This window comes from Rhineura floridana, chromosome 14 (genome assembly GCF_030035675.1).
Source record: "Rhineura floridana isolate rRhiFlo1 chromosome 14, rRhiFlo1.hap2, whole genome shotgun sequence".
In the NCBI taxonomy this organism is placed as follows: domain Eukaryota; kingdom Metazoa; phylum Chordata; class Lepidosauria; order Squamata; family Rhineuridae; genus Rhineura; species Rhineura floridana.
The window spans coordinates 12854190-12874240 of record NC_084493.1 but is presented as its reverse complement, the minus strand read 5'-3'; the positions used below and the strand labels follow the sequence as shown (position 1 = coordinate 12874240).

Genomic DNA, 20051 nt, shown 5'->3' with positions numbered 1-20051 from the left:
GCGCTTAGGTTATTGACAGCCAATGCGTTCTAAAGTGGGAAGACAGTCTTTAAAAATTAAAACAGTGATGAAGATTAAAAAACCCAAAACTGAGAATCCATTCAGCAGGAATGTGGAACTGGTGATTTTGTATATTGTATTCACAGTAAAGTGAAAGGAAATCTATGAAATATCCTTTTTATCTTTTTGTAATAATTCAGTTAAACCATGGTGGCTGGGACTAGAACTGCAACCATATGCTTATTTGGGATTAAGTTTCATGGCAAATCAAGTTGCTGGCTAAGCAGAGGAATACAGAAGATGGCAAGAATAGTTGGCAAGCCTGTAGGCAGCAAGAATTAAAACACGTTTGAATAGAAATCCACAAAAACAAAATCCAATAAAAAAAACAAAATATCAAGAAAAGCAACCATAAATAATCTTGCTCTGGAACAACAGATTCATGGATTTGATACATGGCTTTAATGGAAAAACTTACTCTGACTAAAATTACACAATGAACAAGCAGACTCTGACAAATTTATTAATATTCCACATTGCTTTATTCTCTATGTAAACAACCAGACCACCCAATCCACGATCCACACATGGTCATTTATGATTTGATTATCTAAGAAGAAATGGAAAAGAGACATTTGGTCTTACCGTGAAACAGTCTTCTCAGTGCATGTAAAAGATGGCCTCAGGTGCGTAGCTAGCACCACCTAGCGGTGGAAGACAGAAAGAGCACTGTTCGATTTTGCAGGGACTTCCTGCTCTCCATGGCTACTTGCTACAGTTCTTGATGACAAGCCGACCAGAAAAGACATAACGGAAACAACACATAACTGAGGACAAACCAGACAGCACTCATACACTCTATGCGAAAGTAAACACTGAAATAATGATGGCAGCCCAGCCCTCCTAGGCAGTGGCCCCGAGGTCATATTTTACATGCACAGAGAAGACCATTTCACAGTAAGACTAAATGTCTCTTCTCCTGTGCGTAGAAATATGACCTCAGGTGGGACATACCAAAGCTGACCCATGTAGGGTGGGAACATAGCTGGGCTGTAAAACATCATTGGATTGAGAGAACGTACTGTAGCACTCTCCTCCCAAAGGCTGCTTCTGTGGACACATAAGTATTTGTTTTGTAATGCTTGATAAACGTGTTAGGGCTAGCCCATGTAGCCGCTCTGCATATGTCTAGGAGAGAAGCATTGCAGGAAAATGCTGTTGATGTGGGGGCTGCCCTAGTGGAGTAGACCGTTATCTTGGCCAGTCAGACCAGCCTCAGGGAAGCATATGCTAAGGTGATACATGCTTTAATCCACCTGGCTACTGTTGAGGTAGACACCTTCTTGCCCAACGAGGCAGGGTGGAAGGACACAAACAAGCTATCTGTTAGGTGGAAGTGTCTTGTTTTTGCGATGTATACTTTTAAGGTTCTACGCATGTCCAGTGAGTGCCACGCCTTCTCTGGGGGGTGGGCAGGAGCTGGACAGAAAGAGAGGAGTACAAGCTCTTGTTGACAGTGGAACTTAGACAGCACTTTAGGACGAAAGGGACAGTGCGTAGAATGACCATATCCTTATGAAGCACACAGTAACGCTTTTCAACAGAGAGGGCATTCAGCTCAGACACTCTTCGGGCTGAGGTAATGGCCACAAGGAACAAGACTTTAAAAGATAGTAAACGAAGAGAGGAAAGTCAACAATCTTTGCTGAAGGCCAAAAGAGCAGCCACGGAGAGCAGGCAGTCCCTGCAAAATCGAACAGCGCTCTTTCTGCCTTCAACCACTAGGTGGAGCTAGCTACCCACCTCAGGTCATCTTTCCATGCACAGGAGAAAGAATTTTGATATAATACCTGAAACTTTTTAGCAGGAAGAGTTAACAGGTTCCTGCTATTGTTTTTCTTGTGAAAAAATTAAAGTATAAGTACTTTTCAATCCAGAGTATGCATTGTATGCTTGTTCTTTGGAGAATCATAACTAAAAACGTTTTTAAAAGAGTAAAAGAAATAAAGAAAAGCAGCAGGACCAATATCTGGCAAGCTCATCCACATAATAAATTCCACAACATATTTAAGGTGCTTCCAAGGGAAGATTATTTTGGTAGTTTCTTGGGTACATTTGTTGAACGCATCTCAAACCCGGAATACAAATGTACCACAAGGACAGTCTTGCTGTCTTACTCCACTGAACGATGTGCCTGGACTCTTGCAGTGTCACAACTGCGTGCAGTGATTTGACAATTACACCTGAGGGTCTTGCATGGTTCCTCCAAAAGGGATCCCAGGGCATACCCAGAGTGGATACCATTCAATTGCTGCCTCTAAAAATATTGCTGCTGCAAGGAACTTGGGTTGCTTGACCAGCCAAACCTGTCTCACACAACTCTCCAGCATCCCCCAAATTGCAAGAAATGGGGGAATCAGGGGATGCATGTCCAGATTGCCTCTGGGTGGAACTAGATGCTATTCCAGCAAATGTACATTCCTAAGCCTTTGATTGTTGACAATGCCAATTTAGGAACAAACCACTTGCAGGAAGCCTGCAGGAAAGAGGGATGAGTGCCTAGCTGTCCTCACCTCAGACCCACCAATTTTGTCCTGTACATGTCTGCTGACCCCACCCACTAACCCCTAGACAGTTTTTTACTCAGCCAGGATTATGTTAGAGACCAGTGATTTAAAATGGATCTGTTGGGAGTTAAGAGAAATACCACCTGACCTTTGAGAGTTAACAGCTGCATTTCCACGCCACCCCGTTTCTTCCTTTGCATCCCAGCCACCTGTCAAAATGGCGGTTGGAGGGTGTGTCAGTTCTGGATCCAGCCCTCCGGCCAGTTCCACATTCCCACTGCAGATAATCAGCAGCCACTGAGGATGTACTGTTGAGAGCAGGGGTCGCCAACCTTTTGGACCAGTGGGCATATTTTGGATTTTGAAGGTGCTGTGGGCACCATGGCTGTCATGGGGTGTGTGGCATAACATGAATTGGCTACCATGGGGGCCATGGCATGACAGAGAGAGAGTACAGTCATTGCTCCCTCTGCCCACACACTCCCAATCCCTGCCTGGACAACCTCAAGCTTGCCCTAGGAAGTCACTTGGGTCCTGCTGGTCTCAGTTGTGAAGATCACGCACAATGATGATGCTATGAGCATTCTCTAGTACCAAGAAAAATATACCAATGGCCACACCACACTCACACATGCATGCTTCCCATAAAACTTCACATATACACAGCCACACACCTCTCTCCCTCACAGACCACACACCTCTCTGGGTCTAGTGAATATGCAAGAATTCACAGAATCATAGTGTAGTAGATTTGGAAGGGGCCTATAAAGCCATTGAATCCAATCTGCTGCTCAATGCAGGAATCCAACTTAAAACATACCCGACAGGTGGCTGTCTAGCTGCCTCTTGAAGGCCTCCAGTGTTGGAGAGCCCACCACCTCCCTTGGTAATTGGTTCCTTTGTACCGTTCCAACAATTAGGAAGTTTTTCCTGATGTTCACTCGAAATCTGACTTCCTGTAGCTTGAGCCCATTATTATGTGTCCTGCACTCTGGGACGATTGAGAAGAGATCCCGAAGCTCCTCAGCGTGACAGCCTTTCAAGTACTATCATATCTCCCCTTGATCTTCTCTTCTCAGGGCTAAACATGCCCAGTTCTTTCAGTTTCTCCTAATAGGGTTTTGTTTCCAGTCCCCTGATCATCCTCACTGCCCTCCTCTGAACCTGTTCCAGTTTGTCTGCATCCTTCTTATAAGTGTGGTGTCCAGAACTGGATGCAGTACCCAAGATGTGGCCTAACCAATGCCAAATAGAGGGGGACTAGTACTTCACGCAATTTGGAAACTATTAAATTACTGTAATGGTAAGAGTAAAAAAGGAGGTGTGTTAGCCATATCTACATCTCCGACTGTGTATTAAGAATAAAAAACTGGAAGCCCCACGACCAAATCTAGCCCCCTGAGAAATACCTCATATCCATATAGGTGCAGAGAAACAAGAGAAGTGGGGAGGGAGGAGTGGTAGTAGCAAGAAGACCTGCTGGCAGACAGATGATGCACTAGCTCACTGCCCTCCACTCCCTTCTCAAAGTAGCCCCCAGCTAGCCACACTACTTGCTGTGACCAGGGCTGTATCTTTACTGAAATATCTAGAAAACATCTGATGGAAGCCAGCACGCATGGCATTCTTAATCCAGATTATTCTCAAACCGACAAAATAAAGGAAGGAGGTCAGCAGTCTAAACAAGAATAAATTTATTTGGGATTGTTTAAAGATTTATTGATATACAAAATGTATACAGATTTATATCTTTAATACACTATACTTTTCCTTCCCCAGCAACACAGACCACCATTTAAACAGCTATTGTGTTCGTGCCTTAATGTCTGTATCTATAAGATACACTACAGAATTAAAAAAAAGAAGAATTACTGGGCATTATGATGCCTTTCAATTAAAATTTGCAATTAGTACCTATGTAAAACAAAAAAAGTTGCAGCATGAAACTTCAGTTGGACAACAGGTTCTTCTCGTTGAATATTCAACAAATCTGGGACAGGTAAATGACATTTTATTGGCATAAAGTTGCATTGCAATCTCCCGTACATTACATAATGTAAATTCAACCCTATTTCTTTTCTTTTAAATAAGTACCATATATAATATAACATTAAAAGGTGTTTTCACACAATATTAAATACAACTAAGGGACTGTTCCTGACGTTACTTTGGTGGTGCAGAAGTCACAGCAGCGCGGTTCCTTCCACCACCACAAAGGCCAACGTCAGAAGGTGCTGGACCCATCGGAAGAGTCCAGTTTGCAGCTCCTTCCAATGCTCGCAGTGCTCCCTCCGGAAAGCGCAGCAACACCGGCATGGCAAGGAGCCCCAACAAGGCCTCTCCCCAGGTGGCCCAGGGCTTCTAACGTTACCCAAATGGCATGAGAAGGTGCCAGGCTGCGGCAGCTCCAACACTGCAGTGGTAACATCAGAAAGGACCCCAAAAGGTTCACGTGTACATTCAGCTTTCATATACTGGTTTTAGGAGATCTTTGGAAGGCAACACTTCTGAAGCAGCCATTATGTAACAAGAAATACCACTTCGCTAACACATGTTCCTTTTACAACTCAGCTTCTTAGCCAAGACCAGCTATTTTGTTCTGTTATACAAATGTGATTAGACCCCATCTTTTCTTGTGGCTTTACTACTATCTGACAGTGATTGGATAACTGAAATGTATCATTTAAAAAAAGGGGGGGGGATTTCATTACGCACAATCTATCCCACAAAAACTGGCTCCAAACTTGAGGATGAATCCTGATGCAGGAGAGAAGCCATCACTTCTTGGTTGGAACCAGGAGTCCCTGCCCCCTGCAGCTCAGCTTACTGGCACAACTAAATATGGACAGATCCTTAGGAGCAGCCTTGTTCCATTGAGCCACATAAAACACACATGGGACTGAGCAGAAAGAACATTATTTAAGACACCCTGAGAAGTGTCAAACGGATCCTTCGACATCTATGAGAAGGGGTGGGGTGGGATGACATGGGGTCTGATGGGCTGTCTCTCATTTCTCCAGCCAGATGACAGAAACCAGCTGCCAAAAAGCCCCCAAACAATCTGCCTTAAAACCATCAAACACAAAAACATCATTTGGTCAAGGGCATATTGCACTACAGGATGAATGGGAGGAAAGTCCCCCTCCACGGACCAAGGTAAAATGTAAAGTTATCCTTCTGCTAAAATGCCTCTTTAAAAAGCTATTTCATAAATACTTAATTTCATTCAACTTTTTTTAAACCCACCAGCTGCCAGCTACTCCTCCACAGGCAATTCCCTCATTTTGCTAGGCCACACTATTGTGGGCCACTTTCCTGTACCAGAGCCATCAAAACAGTTTGGTCCTTATTCATGCGGCCTTTGTTTTGATGAAGGGCAAGCAAACCCTGCAACTTCTGCAAATGTTTGGTTAAAAGCCAGAGAGTGGCGCATATCATTACAGCATCAGGTGGCTGGAATGGGCTGAGTCCAATTCTTTGGTGCAGCTCCCAGGCTGAATGGTCAGTTCTGGAGAATCATCTTGAGGCAGTAGGATTTTATCAGGTGTGTAGTCATTTCTCTTCAGATCTACAAACAAAAACCCAAACCCCACAAATACAGGTTTTTTTGTTGGGGAGGGGAGAGATGAGAAAAGAAAGATGAGAGAATGTAAATGAGCAGCCCAACTTTGGTTCAAATTGAACAGGGTTGGAGGAGGGAGAAGAGTTTCCTCACGAGGTTTTAAGAGCAACTTAGCCTGGTTCACCTGAGCACCAAAGCCTGAGCACTGTGGCCCCAGTAATCAAACTACTGCTGGCTGCTCCAACATATGAAACTTCCAAGGCACAAAAAAATAAGTGGATTAGTTTTGTCTTCTTAACCCAGACATAAGAGTTCTATGTTATCACAAGGGAAAGCTACAAGACAGAAGTTGTCTTGCTTAAATTGGGACCAATGTTTACCTGGAAGCTTAAGTTTCCTGCAGCATGAGTTGCAGTGGTGCTTAGCTCTGAAATTTTTGATGGCATCTTCTCCCAGATTTGCAGGACCAAATACCATATCGCTTGACCTTTAAAAGAAAGCACACATTAAAAATGCCTGCAGTAAACCATGCAAAATTATTTTGTGGCCTTGACAGCCAGGCAAGACAAGGGGGAGGTTCTGCCTCTTTTTGTGTCAGTGGCGAGGAGGAAATTAGGTAGGTCAAAAGGGAGTGCTTTCCTATAGTGACACTGTGGTGGCTCCCAGCATAACATTTGCTGCTGGTGGTTTATCTGTGCTGCAAAATCACAACGGCGAGCCAATGAAAGGGTGTCCTCTGATGAACTGGTGGGACTAAAATTAAAGGGCAAACTTCCACATGCCAGCCACAAGTGACTCCTTCCTTCCTGTGCCAAATGAAGAAGGAACTTTGTACTACTTACCTTTTTTCTTCAGCTTTTATCACAGAGGGATCTGTCAAATTTTCTCCAACACCTTCACCAGAAACAGAGAAAGTTATAACCTGATATACCACAAAAGCAAATTTAACATTAAAAGGACAATTAAAGCAGATGGGGCAAGTTAAAGCCTCCCTTATATCCTGCTTGTGGGTTTATTTTATTTTTTTAATCCAGAAGGAACAAGATACTGTCTCTCTCCTGCATTTGAGGGTAAGTTGAGCTAGTTGCAGGGGGTTGAAAAGAGACTTATAACACCTGAAGATCTTGACTGAAACTATTTCCCCGTCCCCACCAGCTAACAATATAATGTCAGTGCCTTGGCAGAGTTAGTGGGGTGGACAGTGAGCACCAAAGGGCTTAGAACCTGAGGATGTAGCAGCTGGTGATCAAGGTGCAACTTTCCAGTTTCACCACACATGGAAAAAAATCAATCAGCAAGCATGTGAAAGGGCACCAGCAGGCATCAGGGTAGATCAAAGGCTCCTTTGGGTCATCCTGTTGTGTTAGCTTAAGGGAAAAGGCTGCAACCTTTTTATCCTAAGCTTTTGGGGGGCTGCTTTTGCTTCGAAAGCATGAGGGAGAAAACTATTGTAGCAACTATTAATATTTTAAATTCCCAATGAAATGTATTGATGATCCATATTGTGCAACTTACAACCTTCTGGTGCAATGCTATGCCATCTTTTTGCACACAAACTTGCAGCAACTTAAACCTGTGTGTTACATTCTCAGATGTGAAAGCGTCTGTTTACCTTGCAGATCAAGAACCAACAACTCTCCTCGCGTATATTCATAGGTCCAGTGGCTGAAAGCTAACATGACTTCCTCTAGCATGTTGGTTGGAATTATCTCATCTCCATTGTTATTGTTGTACTTCCTAAATTCTCCCGTCATGCACTCCTCAACTGCAAACCACTGCCCAGCTGAGTGACAATATAAGAGGAATACTTCCAAGAACCTTATAAGAAAACACATAAGAATAAGATTTATTTATTAGATTATATCCCGCCCTTCCTTCCAGGAGCAGCCCAGGGCAGCAAACAAAAGCACTAAGAATACTTTAAAATATCATAAAACAGACTTTAAAATATATTAAAGCATCTTTAAAAACATTTTTTTTAAAAAGCTTTAAAAACAACTTCAAAAAAAGATATTCTGCAGTTAGGTAATCCATATTCTGCATCCAGAAAAAGAGTTTTGTTTTGTTTTTGCAATGTGTGCCTTATTGATGCTGTGGTATTATTGTGAGACTGTAATTTTAATTGATGTAAATCACTCTGAGTGATGTGTAGGCAATTTGCTACCCAGGTAAATTCAAGGTGCTTCTTTTGCTGTATAAAGCCCTATTAAACTTGGGACCTGGATACTGAAAGGAGCACCTTCTCCCATACAGACCTGTCTGTGCGTAAAGATCTGTGAGGGAGGCCCTCCTGGTGGTAATGCATCCATCTGAAGTTTCACTATGTGGCAACCAAAGGGAGGGCCTTTGCAATGGTGGCACCCCAGCTATGGAATTCCCTCCCTTCTGAGATGTTGTTGGTGCCATCTCATGAATTTTGGGCTGTCAGTATGATACACACACACACACACACACACACACACTTGTGTTTTTATTACTGTGCTTTTTATTTTATGTATCCTGATGTGGGATTATTGTTACTTTCTCAAGAACTGACAATAAATATTTTAAAATAAATATACAGTGAGTATCTCTTGTAAACAAACCTTTATAACTCGTGGAAATTAATTAAGTCCTCATAATATTTTGTTGCAGAATGTATTCTACAATTATTTGGCATAATTTAATCTGATATGTAGGATAACAGAACTTTTAGTGAACATTCCTCCTAATGCCTCATTAGCTCATACGGCAAAGAGCTTAAGGACTGGAATCAGCGGGAGTTGAAGGGCCCTTCACAAAAACTTCAGGCTTCATGAGAACAGCTGTCCATGTCTTTCCACACAATTGGCACTCAAGCCATGTTTCAATATTCTCACATACACGAGCCATGTGGAGAAACAGCAGAGTAGCACTGAGAAGCAGATCCCACAGGGCTGGTGGGGGGGGGGGGAGAGAGAGATTGACAGAGGGCTGCTGAAGCATCCATACCTGGATTCTTACAGTATTAACCTTGAACAACTACTGGCCTGGCTCAACACGGCCGTCCCTGTATGTGAAGCTCTAAGAATGCCTACCTTGGAGAATATGGAATAGATTTCGGCTTCATTTGATTGAATGCAAATGTGAGTTTCTGTGCAGCCCTCTGCTGCTGAATTTCCTGTGGATTAGAAAAGCAAAAGACTTTTGTAAAGATAAAACATGTGGCGTGGAGAAGAAATGCCAGTAACTTTTTATATATGTAAATTACATTTTTGCAGTTCTGTCTTTGTAGAAGTAGTGAAGACAACGGGCACAGGGTTCCCACTTTTGTGGTCCAGTGTTATTGATATAGCGCCCTCCACGGTGCATTTCAAAGAATGAGAGGGCAGGTCCCTTACAATTTAGAAATCCAAGGAGACAGCGGGATGGGAGGAAAATGGAGGAAGGGTAAACAGTGGAAACAAATGTAACAGTTGCAATTACACATGTTTAGGCTTTGTTATAGGAGGGTATAGGGACGATGGTGTTGTGCAAAAAGGCTTCACAGAAAAAGATGGGTTTTGAGAAGGAATTTCAAGTCGAAAGAGAGGTGGCATTGTGGATGCAGTCCCATGCGTAGGAGGGCAGTGTGGGTTAAAGGACAGCGCTGTTTGAGGGAGAAAAAGACCATTGGACTGTCACCTCTGGGCAGTGAAGGTCCCATGCAGGGATGGGTTGGGATACAAAAGCAAAAGAGGGCAAGGCTATGGATGAGAAACATGTGCAAGACCTAGAAGTGAACAGGAAGTCAGGGTAGGGATTTAAGGAAGGGGGACACAAGGTTAAAGTGATGGATGATTTTCGCAGCAGAGTGCTGGACAGACGTTAGGGGACCAAGATGTGCCAATGTAAAACCAGAGAAGCCTGTAGTAGTCAAGGTGACAGATGAACAGGTTGTGGACCAGAGGTTTTGCTGATGAAAAGGATGCATTTTTGCACTGTTGTAAAGGAAGAACCACCATGCTTTGGTAATAGACTGAATATATGGTATAAAGGGGAGAGAGAGAGTCAAAGAGAAAACCAATGATAAATGGCTGCTCAACAGAGTGGATGGTAATGTTGTCAAAGGATAAAGAGGGATATATATTGTTTTGCCGCAACAGCATTCTACTGCTAAAAGTGGGTATGCGCTAGAGATACGTTTGCCCTCTTCAAGAATACAACTTACTCTTAAACAGAGATGTAATACTGTGTCTTCTTTGTAAATGCTTGACCAAGTATTGACAACTTCAGGGAGAAAAGATTTGATGATATAAAGGTGGCCTGATTTCAGGATATCATACTCTGACCAGGTGCAGGCCACCTTGAGAGCTCGTCGCAAGCCTCCTCCCATCTCCTCCTTGCTTAGGAATTCAATTTTGGCACAGAGACCCAACTGCGACCAGGAAGACATGCTGTTATTCAACATGTTGGGAGAGCTTTCTTCAAGACGATACACAGTGACTGGTTCACCTGTAATGTCACAGCACAAAAACGTGAAGTGCAGTTAAGCCTGGGGGAATGTTGCCTTTATGTCCATTTATAAACTTCTGCTTCAAAATTCACAAGAACTTGATCGCTGTAAAAGTTAGATGTCTCTGCACATGAAGATCAGAGTCTACAGCTGACCATCCAACTCTAGAGCCCATATCTCAGGACCTTTATTGGCAGGTGTAGGTGGGCTATCTGTAGAGAAGGAGTGGGAAATCTCAGGCCTGGGCACCCCTCCAGGCTTTTTTATCCAGCCATCAGGACACTCCTTAGGCCACATCCCTCACTAGCCCTGGTTCGCACCCTGAGTAATTCTACAGAGGCTTGAAGCTTCTGAATCCCTTGGTCCAGGACTTATTTTAAGCTCTGGCACACATTATTATTAATTGTAACTACTACTATTTGTCCTTAACAATAAAACAAGTGCTTTGGGGCATCTTCAGAATGCTCAGCAGTTCCAGGTTTCAGGGGTGTTAGACTTGAGCGGTAAGTCTGGGGCCTTCTAGGGTTCCTCTAGAGCAGGAGTGAGGATCCTCAGGCCCAGGGGCCAAATATAGCTCTACAGCCTTCTCTCTGTGGCTCTCAGAACTCTCCCACACCCCTCACTAGCCCTGCTTCATACCCAGAATGTGTTGGCCTGGCTGGAAAGTATCTTTGAACTCCAATACAGCCTCTGGCTTTCCTGATTGAGGATAGAGAGGGATGTGTGAATGGGTGGAGAAAGTGGTGTACTGTACAAAGGTGAAGTATACATTTATCGCTCTGCCAAGACTGCCTATAAAGGAATGAACCCCGCAGGCTGAAAGGGGTTCTCCATGTTTCCTGTAGTGCCACTATCATTCCTGCCTGGTACCTTCCACATCCAGGCCCCATCTGCACTATACATTTAGAGCAGTATACAACTATAAACAGTCATGACTTCCCTCACAGAATCCTGGGAATTTTAGTTTGTTAGGGGTGCAAAGAGTTGTTAGGAGGCCCCGATTTCCCAGACAGAGAGCTACCAATTTCCAGAGGGGGTTATCAATCAAACCCTCTTCCCAGGAAACTCTGCAAATTGTAGGTCTGTGAGAGAAATAAGGGTCTCCTAACAACTCTCAGAGCCCCTAACAAACGACAGTTCCCAGGATTCTTTTGTGGGAAGCCGTGATTGTTTTAAAGTGGTATGATACTGCTTTAAATGCACAGCGCAGAAGGGGCTGCAGTAAGCGAGGTCGTGATTTGGAGAGCCTGTAATTCTGCAGACTCCTCCCCCTCATCTAAGCAAAGAGTCATTTGATATACAGTAGGGCCCCGCTTTTCGGCACCCCGCTTTTCGGTGTTCCGCTAATATGGCGATGCCAGCGGGGCGATCAGCTGTAGCGCGGGAAGGTCGCGCATTATAGCTGATCGCTGTCAGCTGGAGCACGGCGGCTAGAGCTCCCCACGCTCCAGCTAATCGCTGCAGCTGGAGATGGCAGCTGGAATACAGTAGGGCCCCACTTTTCGGCAGGGGCCTGGAACGTAACCTGCTGTATGAGTGGGGCCCTGCTGTATGAGTGGGGCCCTACTGTATAGTGGTCAGGTCAACTTGGAAGGAGAAGAAGCAAGTACCACACATGCACGTGCGCGCACACACACACACACACCTGCTCGAGGCAAAGCTCTAACCTTAACCTAGATATCACAAGAGTGGATGCTTGATTAATGGGTGCTTTTCTCATAATTCCTGCAAATACTCCTGCAGCCTTTCTCAACCCAGAGGTCCCTAGATGCTGCTGGACTACAGTTCCCATAACTCCTGACCACTGGCCATGCTGGTGAGTAATGGGAGTTGTCGTTCAGCAACATCTGGGGACCCAAACATTGGGAAAAGCTGTCCTACAGTGTATTTTTATTAGGATGCTTGGTGATCAGTCACAAACAAGCAAAATGCTTATAAGACAGGTATACATAAGTCAGTTTCAGCATATATTTCCCTAACCTATTCCCAGTATTTTTCTGGTGACCTATTGCTTATTTTCAGATGCTGTGAAAAATAGATCTATCACTCTTAAGCTTCATGATCAAGGAAGCATCTTGCTGAAATCTGAAATTCATTTCAGAAGCTACGATAAGCTTCCTTACCTCTTGGAGGCACAGGAGTGAAGGGTATGCTCTGTGATAACCTCATCAAATTATTTCTTTCGACAGCTGTAAAGAAAGACAGACAAACTCATTGCAGAAGACAATGCTTCAACTTTTTATTATTATGCTTCATAGCTTCAGGACACTGACCTGAGTAGTAGTAGGTTGTATCCATGATGGGCTTAAAAGGAGAAGCAATACCTAAAAAAAAAAAGATAGAGACACTGTATTTTTATATATACACAAGCCTCATGATATAAATCCCTAAAATGTATCCCGTTTTTAAAATTGTTTCCCAAGTAAATATTTTTTTCTTCCCACAAAGGTGTATTTTAGATGAGAAAATGATTATGTGATGCTCAAACCACTGTAGAAGCACCAGCATAACCAACAGAAATCAAATTGGCTTGCCTGAAATGAGTCATTTAATGATTGCAACCACAAATAAAGGCACTAAAACACATACCAAATGTCCACCAATATCATCTTTTGCAACCAAGCATTAAATAGCTTCACATAAGACGTTAAACTTATTATTTATTTATAAAAATATTTGTATACTGCTATTTCGTTAAAAACATCAAAACAGTTTAAAATGGAAATGGACTGCCTTCAAGCTGATCCCGACTTATGGCGACCCTATGAATAGGGTTTTCATGGTAAGCGGTATTCAGAGGGGGGTTACCATTGACAACAACCATAGAATAAAAAACATTAAAAATACAATAAAAACAAAAGTCAATTGTTGAAAGGAAAAAAAAGCATGTTCTTAATTGCATGCAAAAGCCTGCTGGAACAGAAAGGTTTTCAGCAGGCACTTAAAAGTTAAAACAGACGGAGCCTGCTGAATCTCTGCTGGCAGAGTGTTCCAGAGAATGAGGCTGATGACACGGAAGGCTCAATTTCATGTAAATGTTAAATAAACCTGGGCGATTTGGGGGATGACCAAAGCCGCTCCTGCAGATGATCTCAGTGATCGAACTCAGACAGAAGGGTTCAGGTGGTCCCTAAGATACCCTGGACCTAAATTGTTCAGGGTTTTGTAAATTAATATGACCTTGAACCTGGCTCGGTTGCGGATGGGCAGCCAATACAAATGTTTTAAACGTGGTGTCACATGTTGTTGGCCGTGTGCTTCCATCAGCATTCTGGCCGCCGCATTTTGCACGACCTGGAGCTTCCAAACCAAGGCCAAGGGCAATCCCACAGAGCGAATTGCAGTAATCCCGCTTTAAGATTACGGCAACATTGAAATTGTCACTAAGGTACTCTATTACCAACACCTTACCATTCAATGCATCTTCCTCAGAAGACCTGCAAGAGACAGAAAATCCACTCAACTCTAATGATATATGTACTTTTTGTATTTGACAAACTTCTCAAAGCGATGTACAGAATAGAAATAAAATACAATATATTCATAATCAAATACAGACCTATTAGAGTTACATTATACTATTCAAACAATACTGCTCACAATCGTGCACCCATCCATATCCCTCGATGGAAAATCCCAGCCAGTCCTTTGTTCAACTCAGACAGCTGACCAGACAAAACAACACACAGCCTCAGAATTGAAATAAAAAACTTCTACACTGCCTTTCAGCTTTCCAGCTCAGGGTGTTAGCCTGAGCAGTTGGAATATTGATGGGATAAACACCCAATGCTCGTTCATCAGGTCAACAACTACAGCCACCATACTTTGTGAAATGAACAAACAGCAGAGTACTCAGAAATGTTTTAAAAAGTAAGGGGATGAGTATCATAGCAGTTTTCTATAATTAAGTCTATCGGCCAGATGTTTCAAACTGGTCTGAACTGGTTTTAGTCCTCTCCTTCAAAGTCAGACAACAAGGTAAGTGCCCAGGTCACTGGGGCTGCCAAGGAATGGGGTGGGTAGATGGATTACCTTCTTCTCTGTTCCCGTGGCCTTACTGCCTGGCAGCAATCAGACTTGTTTAAAGGTGACCATGCGGAATGTTGGTGCACTAGGTGAAAATCACAGCAACTTTGTTCCTCCCCCGCTCCCACTGCCCTTCTGGGAGCTAAACCAGACAAACCAGAAAGCTGTAAACCCAAGAACAAACCTTCGTTACAACTCATGGCTTGCTTTGCTGGGTTAGGATGCAATGCTAAACCAAACCATGGCTTTCCTATCAGCACTATAGCTGCAGCAGGAGTGGGGGAGGAGCAAAGCAGCTGCAATATTCTCCCCATGCACCAACATGCTGTGTGTTCACCTTTAAACCATAGTTATGATTTAAAGTGACATGTGAACGCTGCATGAACAACCCTTACTCATACATAATCCATGGATTTGTTGATTGATTTACAGTTGATGCCACAAACGAATGTATGGTTCCAAAAAAACCCCAATTTTATTTATTATTACAGTTCCTTCACATATGCTTTCTAAAACATAAACCAGAACTTAAACTGAACAAAAATTAAGAATACTTACGGCAAAAATACATTTTATATTGATTATTTGTTTCTAAAAGAATTCTTAGAAAGGTAGCAAATCGAACCCATACAGAACAATTAAAAACTTGTTACATTGACTTTTAAGTTCTATTTTTGCGCTCTTACGGTTTATGAGGCAATATCGCACACCCAAATGTACGCTAACAGAACAATTCTAGATCCAAGTAGAAGCCAGAGATTGAAGATACCAGGACAGTTTTAGTATTGCCATTTAGTCTTTACTTACATTTGATTGCTATATGAAGGCCAGCCTTGTAACCAATCCTGCAAGTAAAAACAAAAGATAAATCTGTTCAGTACATAGCTTAATTACTGGATTTAGAGGCAACGTATCACACATTTCTAAGAATATTAGAGGGCTCTGTCAAAAATTTAAACACTGATGACGTTTCTAGCTTCAAGATGCTTTTCTAGCATTGCTCTGCTAGTCAAAAGAAATCATTCAATTTGCTCAATCAAAGTGGCTAGATGGGGGGGCATGGCTGGGCTAGCAACCAAGATGGATGCCTGAGGCCTTTGCTCGCCTGTTCATGGGGCCTAACCACTACTGACAAAGCATCAAAGGCTGAAACTGACAAGAAATTGACTAGAGAGTGAGCTCTGGTTATGCAGCCTACTCTACCTTTCAAAAGGTCTCAAGGACATTTCTATTCTCTGGATTCAGGAGATAGTTCCTCTGCCTCTTCAGACAGTCAGTTGACTCTGGCAAGGGGAAAAGGCTCAGGTAAAGCTCCAAAGACTGCTACAATGGTGGCCCAGTCGTGCAACAGTGAGCCTTTACCTGATCATTTGCAATTATTGTGGAGAGAACAGAACAGTGACTGGGCAAAATTATTGCAACCTCTTGAAAACAGAGTTGATAATCTGATAGCCAAGGTCTCAGATGTAGCTACGACAACAAAAAGTGCATATAAGCAGGGGCTGAAGCATCAAAGAAAGATAGAAAAAACATCAAAGTGGCTAGATGAAGAGACTAGGATTGCAACTATGTAACAACTTCAGCAGTAGCCTGACAGATTCTGGACTGACCCTGAGCAACTTTAGCAATGTAGATTATTTTTTTACATGGTCTCTTGCTAGCAGGAGGCAGTCAGGCAAGCACAGGTTCAGCACAAGTCCAACAGGGATGGTTTGTCTATATTATAGTGCATGAACATTCCAATAGCCCTCAAAAAAGGTGATGTGAAGGTACAAACAAATGCCATATAGACATAGTCCATTATTTTCTTCTTGGAGACCTATTGCAATTTGCTCTTGCCATGACCTATACCCCCACTTTTATGCGTGAGAGCTAGAGAGGACAAATACGCCCAGCACATTTTTAGAGGTATTTCAATAGAAGGAAAACCTGCCAGCATGGAGACCACTGGCACAGCACATTTTGTACTGAATCATGAGAGGCACTGAAATCTGTTGCCATGTATCGCTTTCTTTCAATTCGTTTCAATTCGTATGATTTCGTTTTATAGCTCCTGGGTCCTGCCCATAAACATATCAGGAGAAGCACTGTGTGGATTATTACTACGTTTTACTCACTGTAAGTAAGGCTGCCTTGGAATCTACCTGATGAAACTCTTCAACTGATGGTCTTCTGCTCTTATTGTGCACTGAAAATGAATTCACAATTAAGGCTGCCAATCAATTAAAGAATTTTTGGTGGATTAATCACCCACCTTTTGATAGGTTACATTTAAATAACGTTGCATACTACCAGTGCTTCAGCATATGTGCCTTGAAGGGAGAGGAAGATAAACTGACAATTTCATACATGTAAATACAGGCCTGGATATGAAGACTCACAAGTCTAAGCTTTAGACACTTAGACAAAAGCATCTGTGTAGTTATGTATCATGCAGTTATGTACTGTGGACGTGGCAAAACTCATTCGAAACTGAGTGCAGCTTCAAAGGCTTTTTTGGGATATGGCACTCTATCTATCTGTCCCCATTCAGAGAGGGAAAAGTAAAAAATAAATAAATCACTGGGTACACCCAAGGCCTTTGGAATGATTGAAGAAACTGTTTATATATGTATCAGTCAAAAGGTATTGTTAGAATGAAATACCATACTTCTTTATGTTGGACTACTTGGATCTTTGGCCTGATCGAACAAAACATGTTTTTAAAAAGCAAAGGTGGGAACCCTCAACTCCCAGACTCGCCAGATCATATTGGTTCCCAATCAATCAAAGCTCAGTTGACTGATGAAGGAGCAACTATGTGTTATATACGTAGTTCCACAATTCTTTTTAGGGGAGGCTTTTGTTTTCACAGAATGCAATTGCTAAGGCTGTAGTCTGAAGGAGAAACTGGTCCTCGGTAAGAAGGCCTTAATTATTCGCCCCTGTGTCTTTTCCCCAACAAAAATCAGCATTGCCAACGGGAGGGCAATTTTCAGCAGGGAAAGAAAGGGCTAAGAAGCCTCTCTCCCCAACACTAGTCTCCCCTATCAAATTGTAGTCACAATGGCTGCAATTCTGGGAAACAAACAAGTTTGCAAAAGACAGAAAAGGACAAAATGTAAGGAAGATGCAGCACTGAGATTCAACAAATGCACTGAGGGGGAGGAAAAAAATTCTTTCAGAATGAGCACGGTTTTAACCTTACACTGAAGAACAGAATCAGAGAAACCACAACTTGCTATATACAGAATCACCGAACAGTAGAGTTGGAAGGGGCCTATAAGGCCGTTGGGTCCAACCCCCTGCTCAATGCAGGAATCCAACTTAAACAAAATCACAGAACAGTAGAGCTGGAAGGGGCCTATAAGAGCCAGTTCAGAAAACTCAGATATGAAAAACTAAAACATTTATGATACTTACTTTGTTCTGATCGTGCTGCTAACGAGCTTCTATGATAGTCAGTAAAGCCACCACATGAACTAACATGCCTCAGGTTGCCTTCTGTATTACTGCCACCCTATGTATTAAACAGATAGCAATGTTATCGTTCATTACTCTAGTAAAATAATTTGATTTGTGTCATCACTTGGAAGGTGTTATACAGAACTTTAACAGGGGCTACGTTAACACTTTTGCTTTGAGAATGGACCATTGGTCTCACCTGAAGGGTGATTTTCATAGGAGGGCTGCCATCAAGCGGGTTATAGCTCCACCTATTGTCCGAAGGCAAGAATGTTTTTGAAGTCAAGACTAGGGGCATCAGGCCCCTCCCACTCTCCACTTCATTCGCAGTGAGTCCAAAGAGATATATCTAAAAATGCAGGAGAAAAGGCCAACGGGCCTACCAGCAAAGACATAACACAATAGCAATAATCATAATAATATGACTCTAACGTAGCGATATAACATTAATAGCAGTCTTGACTTCACTAGTAAATCTAATATAATAGCGTAACAGGAATATATGAAAAAATCCCAAAAATATCTAGGTATCCTCCAACTGGGAGGGTCGTGATGGCAGTCCTCCTATGAAAATCACCCTTCAGGTGAGACCAATGGTCCATTTTCCATAGGAGGACTGCCATCAAGCGGGATGTACCAAAGCAGCCCATAACAGGGAGGGACCACCCACATCCTAATCATCATTAAGAACCTGTGGCAACACTCGTCTGCCAAAAGAGGCATCGGCAGAGGCATAACGATCTATTTTGTAATGCCTTATAAACGAGTGAGGGGTAGACCAAACAGCAGCTCTGCAAATATCAGCAACAGGAGTGTTGGCAGCAAAAGCAGCCGTAGTGGCCGCTGACCTAGTGGAATGAGCTGTTATACTAGCTGGAACTGGAAGCTTAAGGGACTCATAGGCTAAGGTAATACATGCACGCAACCAGCGGGATAAGGTGGAATTAGCTACTTTATGCCCCATAGAACGTGGATGAAAGGATACAAACAAAGACTCAGTTCGTCGTATATCCTGGGTCCTAGACAGGTAGGTCTTGAGAGCCCTCCGAACATCCAATGAATGCCAAGCCTTCTCTAGAGGATGGGTAGGATTCGGACAAAATGAAGGAAGAACAATGTCCTGGTTGCAATGGAAAACTGAATTGACCTTGAGACGGAAGGAAGGATCCACAACAGAGTCTTTGTGAAAGACACAGAAATGGCGGGCAGAAGACAATGCGCCCAGTTCCGAAACTGGTCTCGCAGAGGTGATCGCGATCAGGAACAGGACCTTGAATGACAACAGATGTAAAGGCACAGTCCTCAGGGGCTCGAACGGAGGACGTTGTAAAGCCTGTAGGACCTTCGACAAACTCCATGAGGGAAAACGGTGGAATACAGCCGGTGAGCGTAACACGGTTCCCCTCAGAAAACGTTTGATGAACGGGTGCGAGGCAATAGGAACACCAGCGGAGGACACTGAGAGAATGGACGACAGAGTGGACGCATGTCTACGTAAGGTGTTGGGTCTGAGTCCCATCAGGAGGCCCCTATGAAGGAATTGAAGCACCTGTTGTATTGCGGCCTGGGAAGGATCGAGGTGCTGGGACTGACACCACCTGGAGTATGCCACCCAAGTATGTTGATATATACGGGTGGTGGATGGTCATCTCGAGGCCAAGATAATGTCAATAACAGCGTCAGACAGGCCAGCAGACCTTAAATGTCCCCGTTCAAAAGCCACACTGTTAGCTTGAGCCAATTGGGATCCTGATGCAATATTGGGCTCTGGGATAAGAGGTCTGGCCTGACCGGGAGCGTCCAAGGGTCCGTCACTGACATGGCAAGGAGATCCGAGAACCACGGTCGATGGGGCCAATATGGAGCTATCAGAACCAGTTTGGCCCTCTCGCGTCGCGCCTTTCTCAAGGTTCTGGCTAAGAGTGGTATTGGAGGGAAGGCGTACAATAGGCCATCCTGCCACGGTAGCGACAGGGCATCCACCGCTTCCGCTGTCGTG

At 43.3% G+C, this 20051-nt stretch overlaps 1 protein-coding gene across 5 annotated transcripts in view; it reads right to left on the bottom strand.

The window, feature by feature from the left end:
* Window positions 1–4246: 4246 nt before the first annotated feature.
* Window positions 4247–20051, bottom strand: part of TRPM7 (transient receptor potential cation channel subfamily M member 7) — a 95886-nt gene continuing 80081 nt past the window's right edge. For 4 of the 5 annotated variants that reach the window (XM_061595872.1, XM_061595873.1, XM_061595876.1 and 1 more), the window contains 12 exons: window positions 18011–18107; window positions 16726–16796; window positions 15416–15453; window positions 13994–14019; window positions 12856–12906; window positions 12706–12771; window positions 10298–10581; window positions 9186–9268; window positions 7742–7947; window positions 6972–7023; window positions 6510–6616; window positions 4247–6135 (listed from right to left, as the gene is read on the bottom strand). In XM_061595872.1, the coding sequence (XP_061451856.1) occupies window positions 6005–6135; window positions 6510–6616; window positions 6972–7023; window positions 7742–7947; window positions 9186–9268; window positions 10298–10581; window positions 12706–12771; window positions 12856–12906; window positions 13994–14019; window positions 15416–15453; window positions 16726–16796; window positions 18011–18107 (1212 nt within the window). In that variant the 3' untranslated portion in view covers window positions 4247–6004. Of the gene's footprint in view, window positions 6136–6509; window positions 6617–6971; window positions 7024–7741; window positions 7948–9185; window positions 9269–10297; window positions 10582–12705; window positions 12772–12855; window positions 12907–13993; window positions 14020–15415; window positions 15454–16725; window positions 16797–18010; window positions 18108–20051 lie in introns of those variants that run through there. The other variant, XM_061595877.1, reaches the window with a different exon arrangement.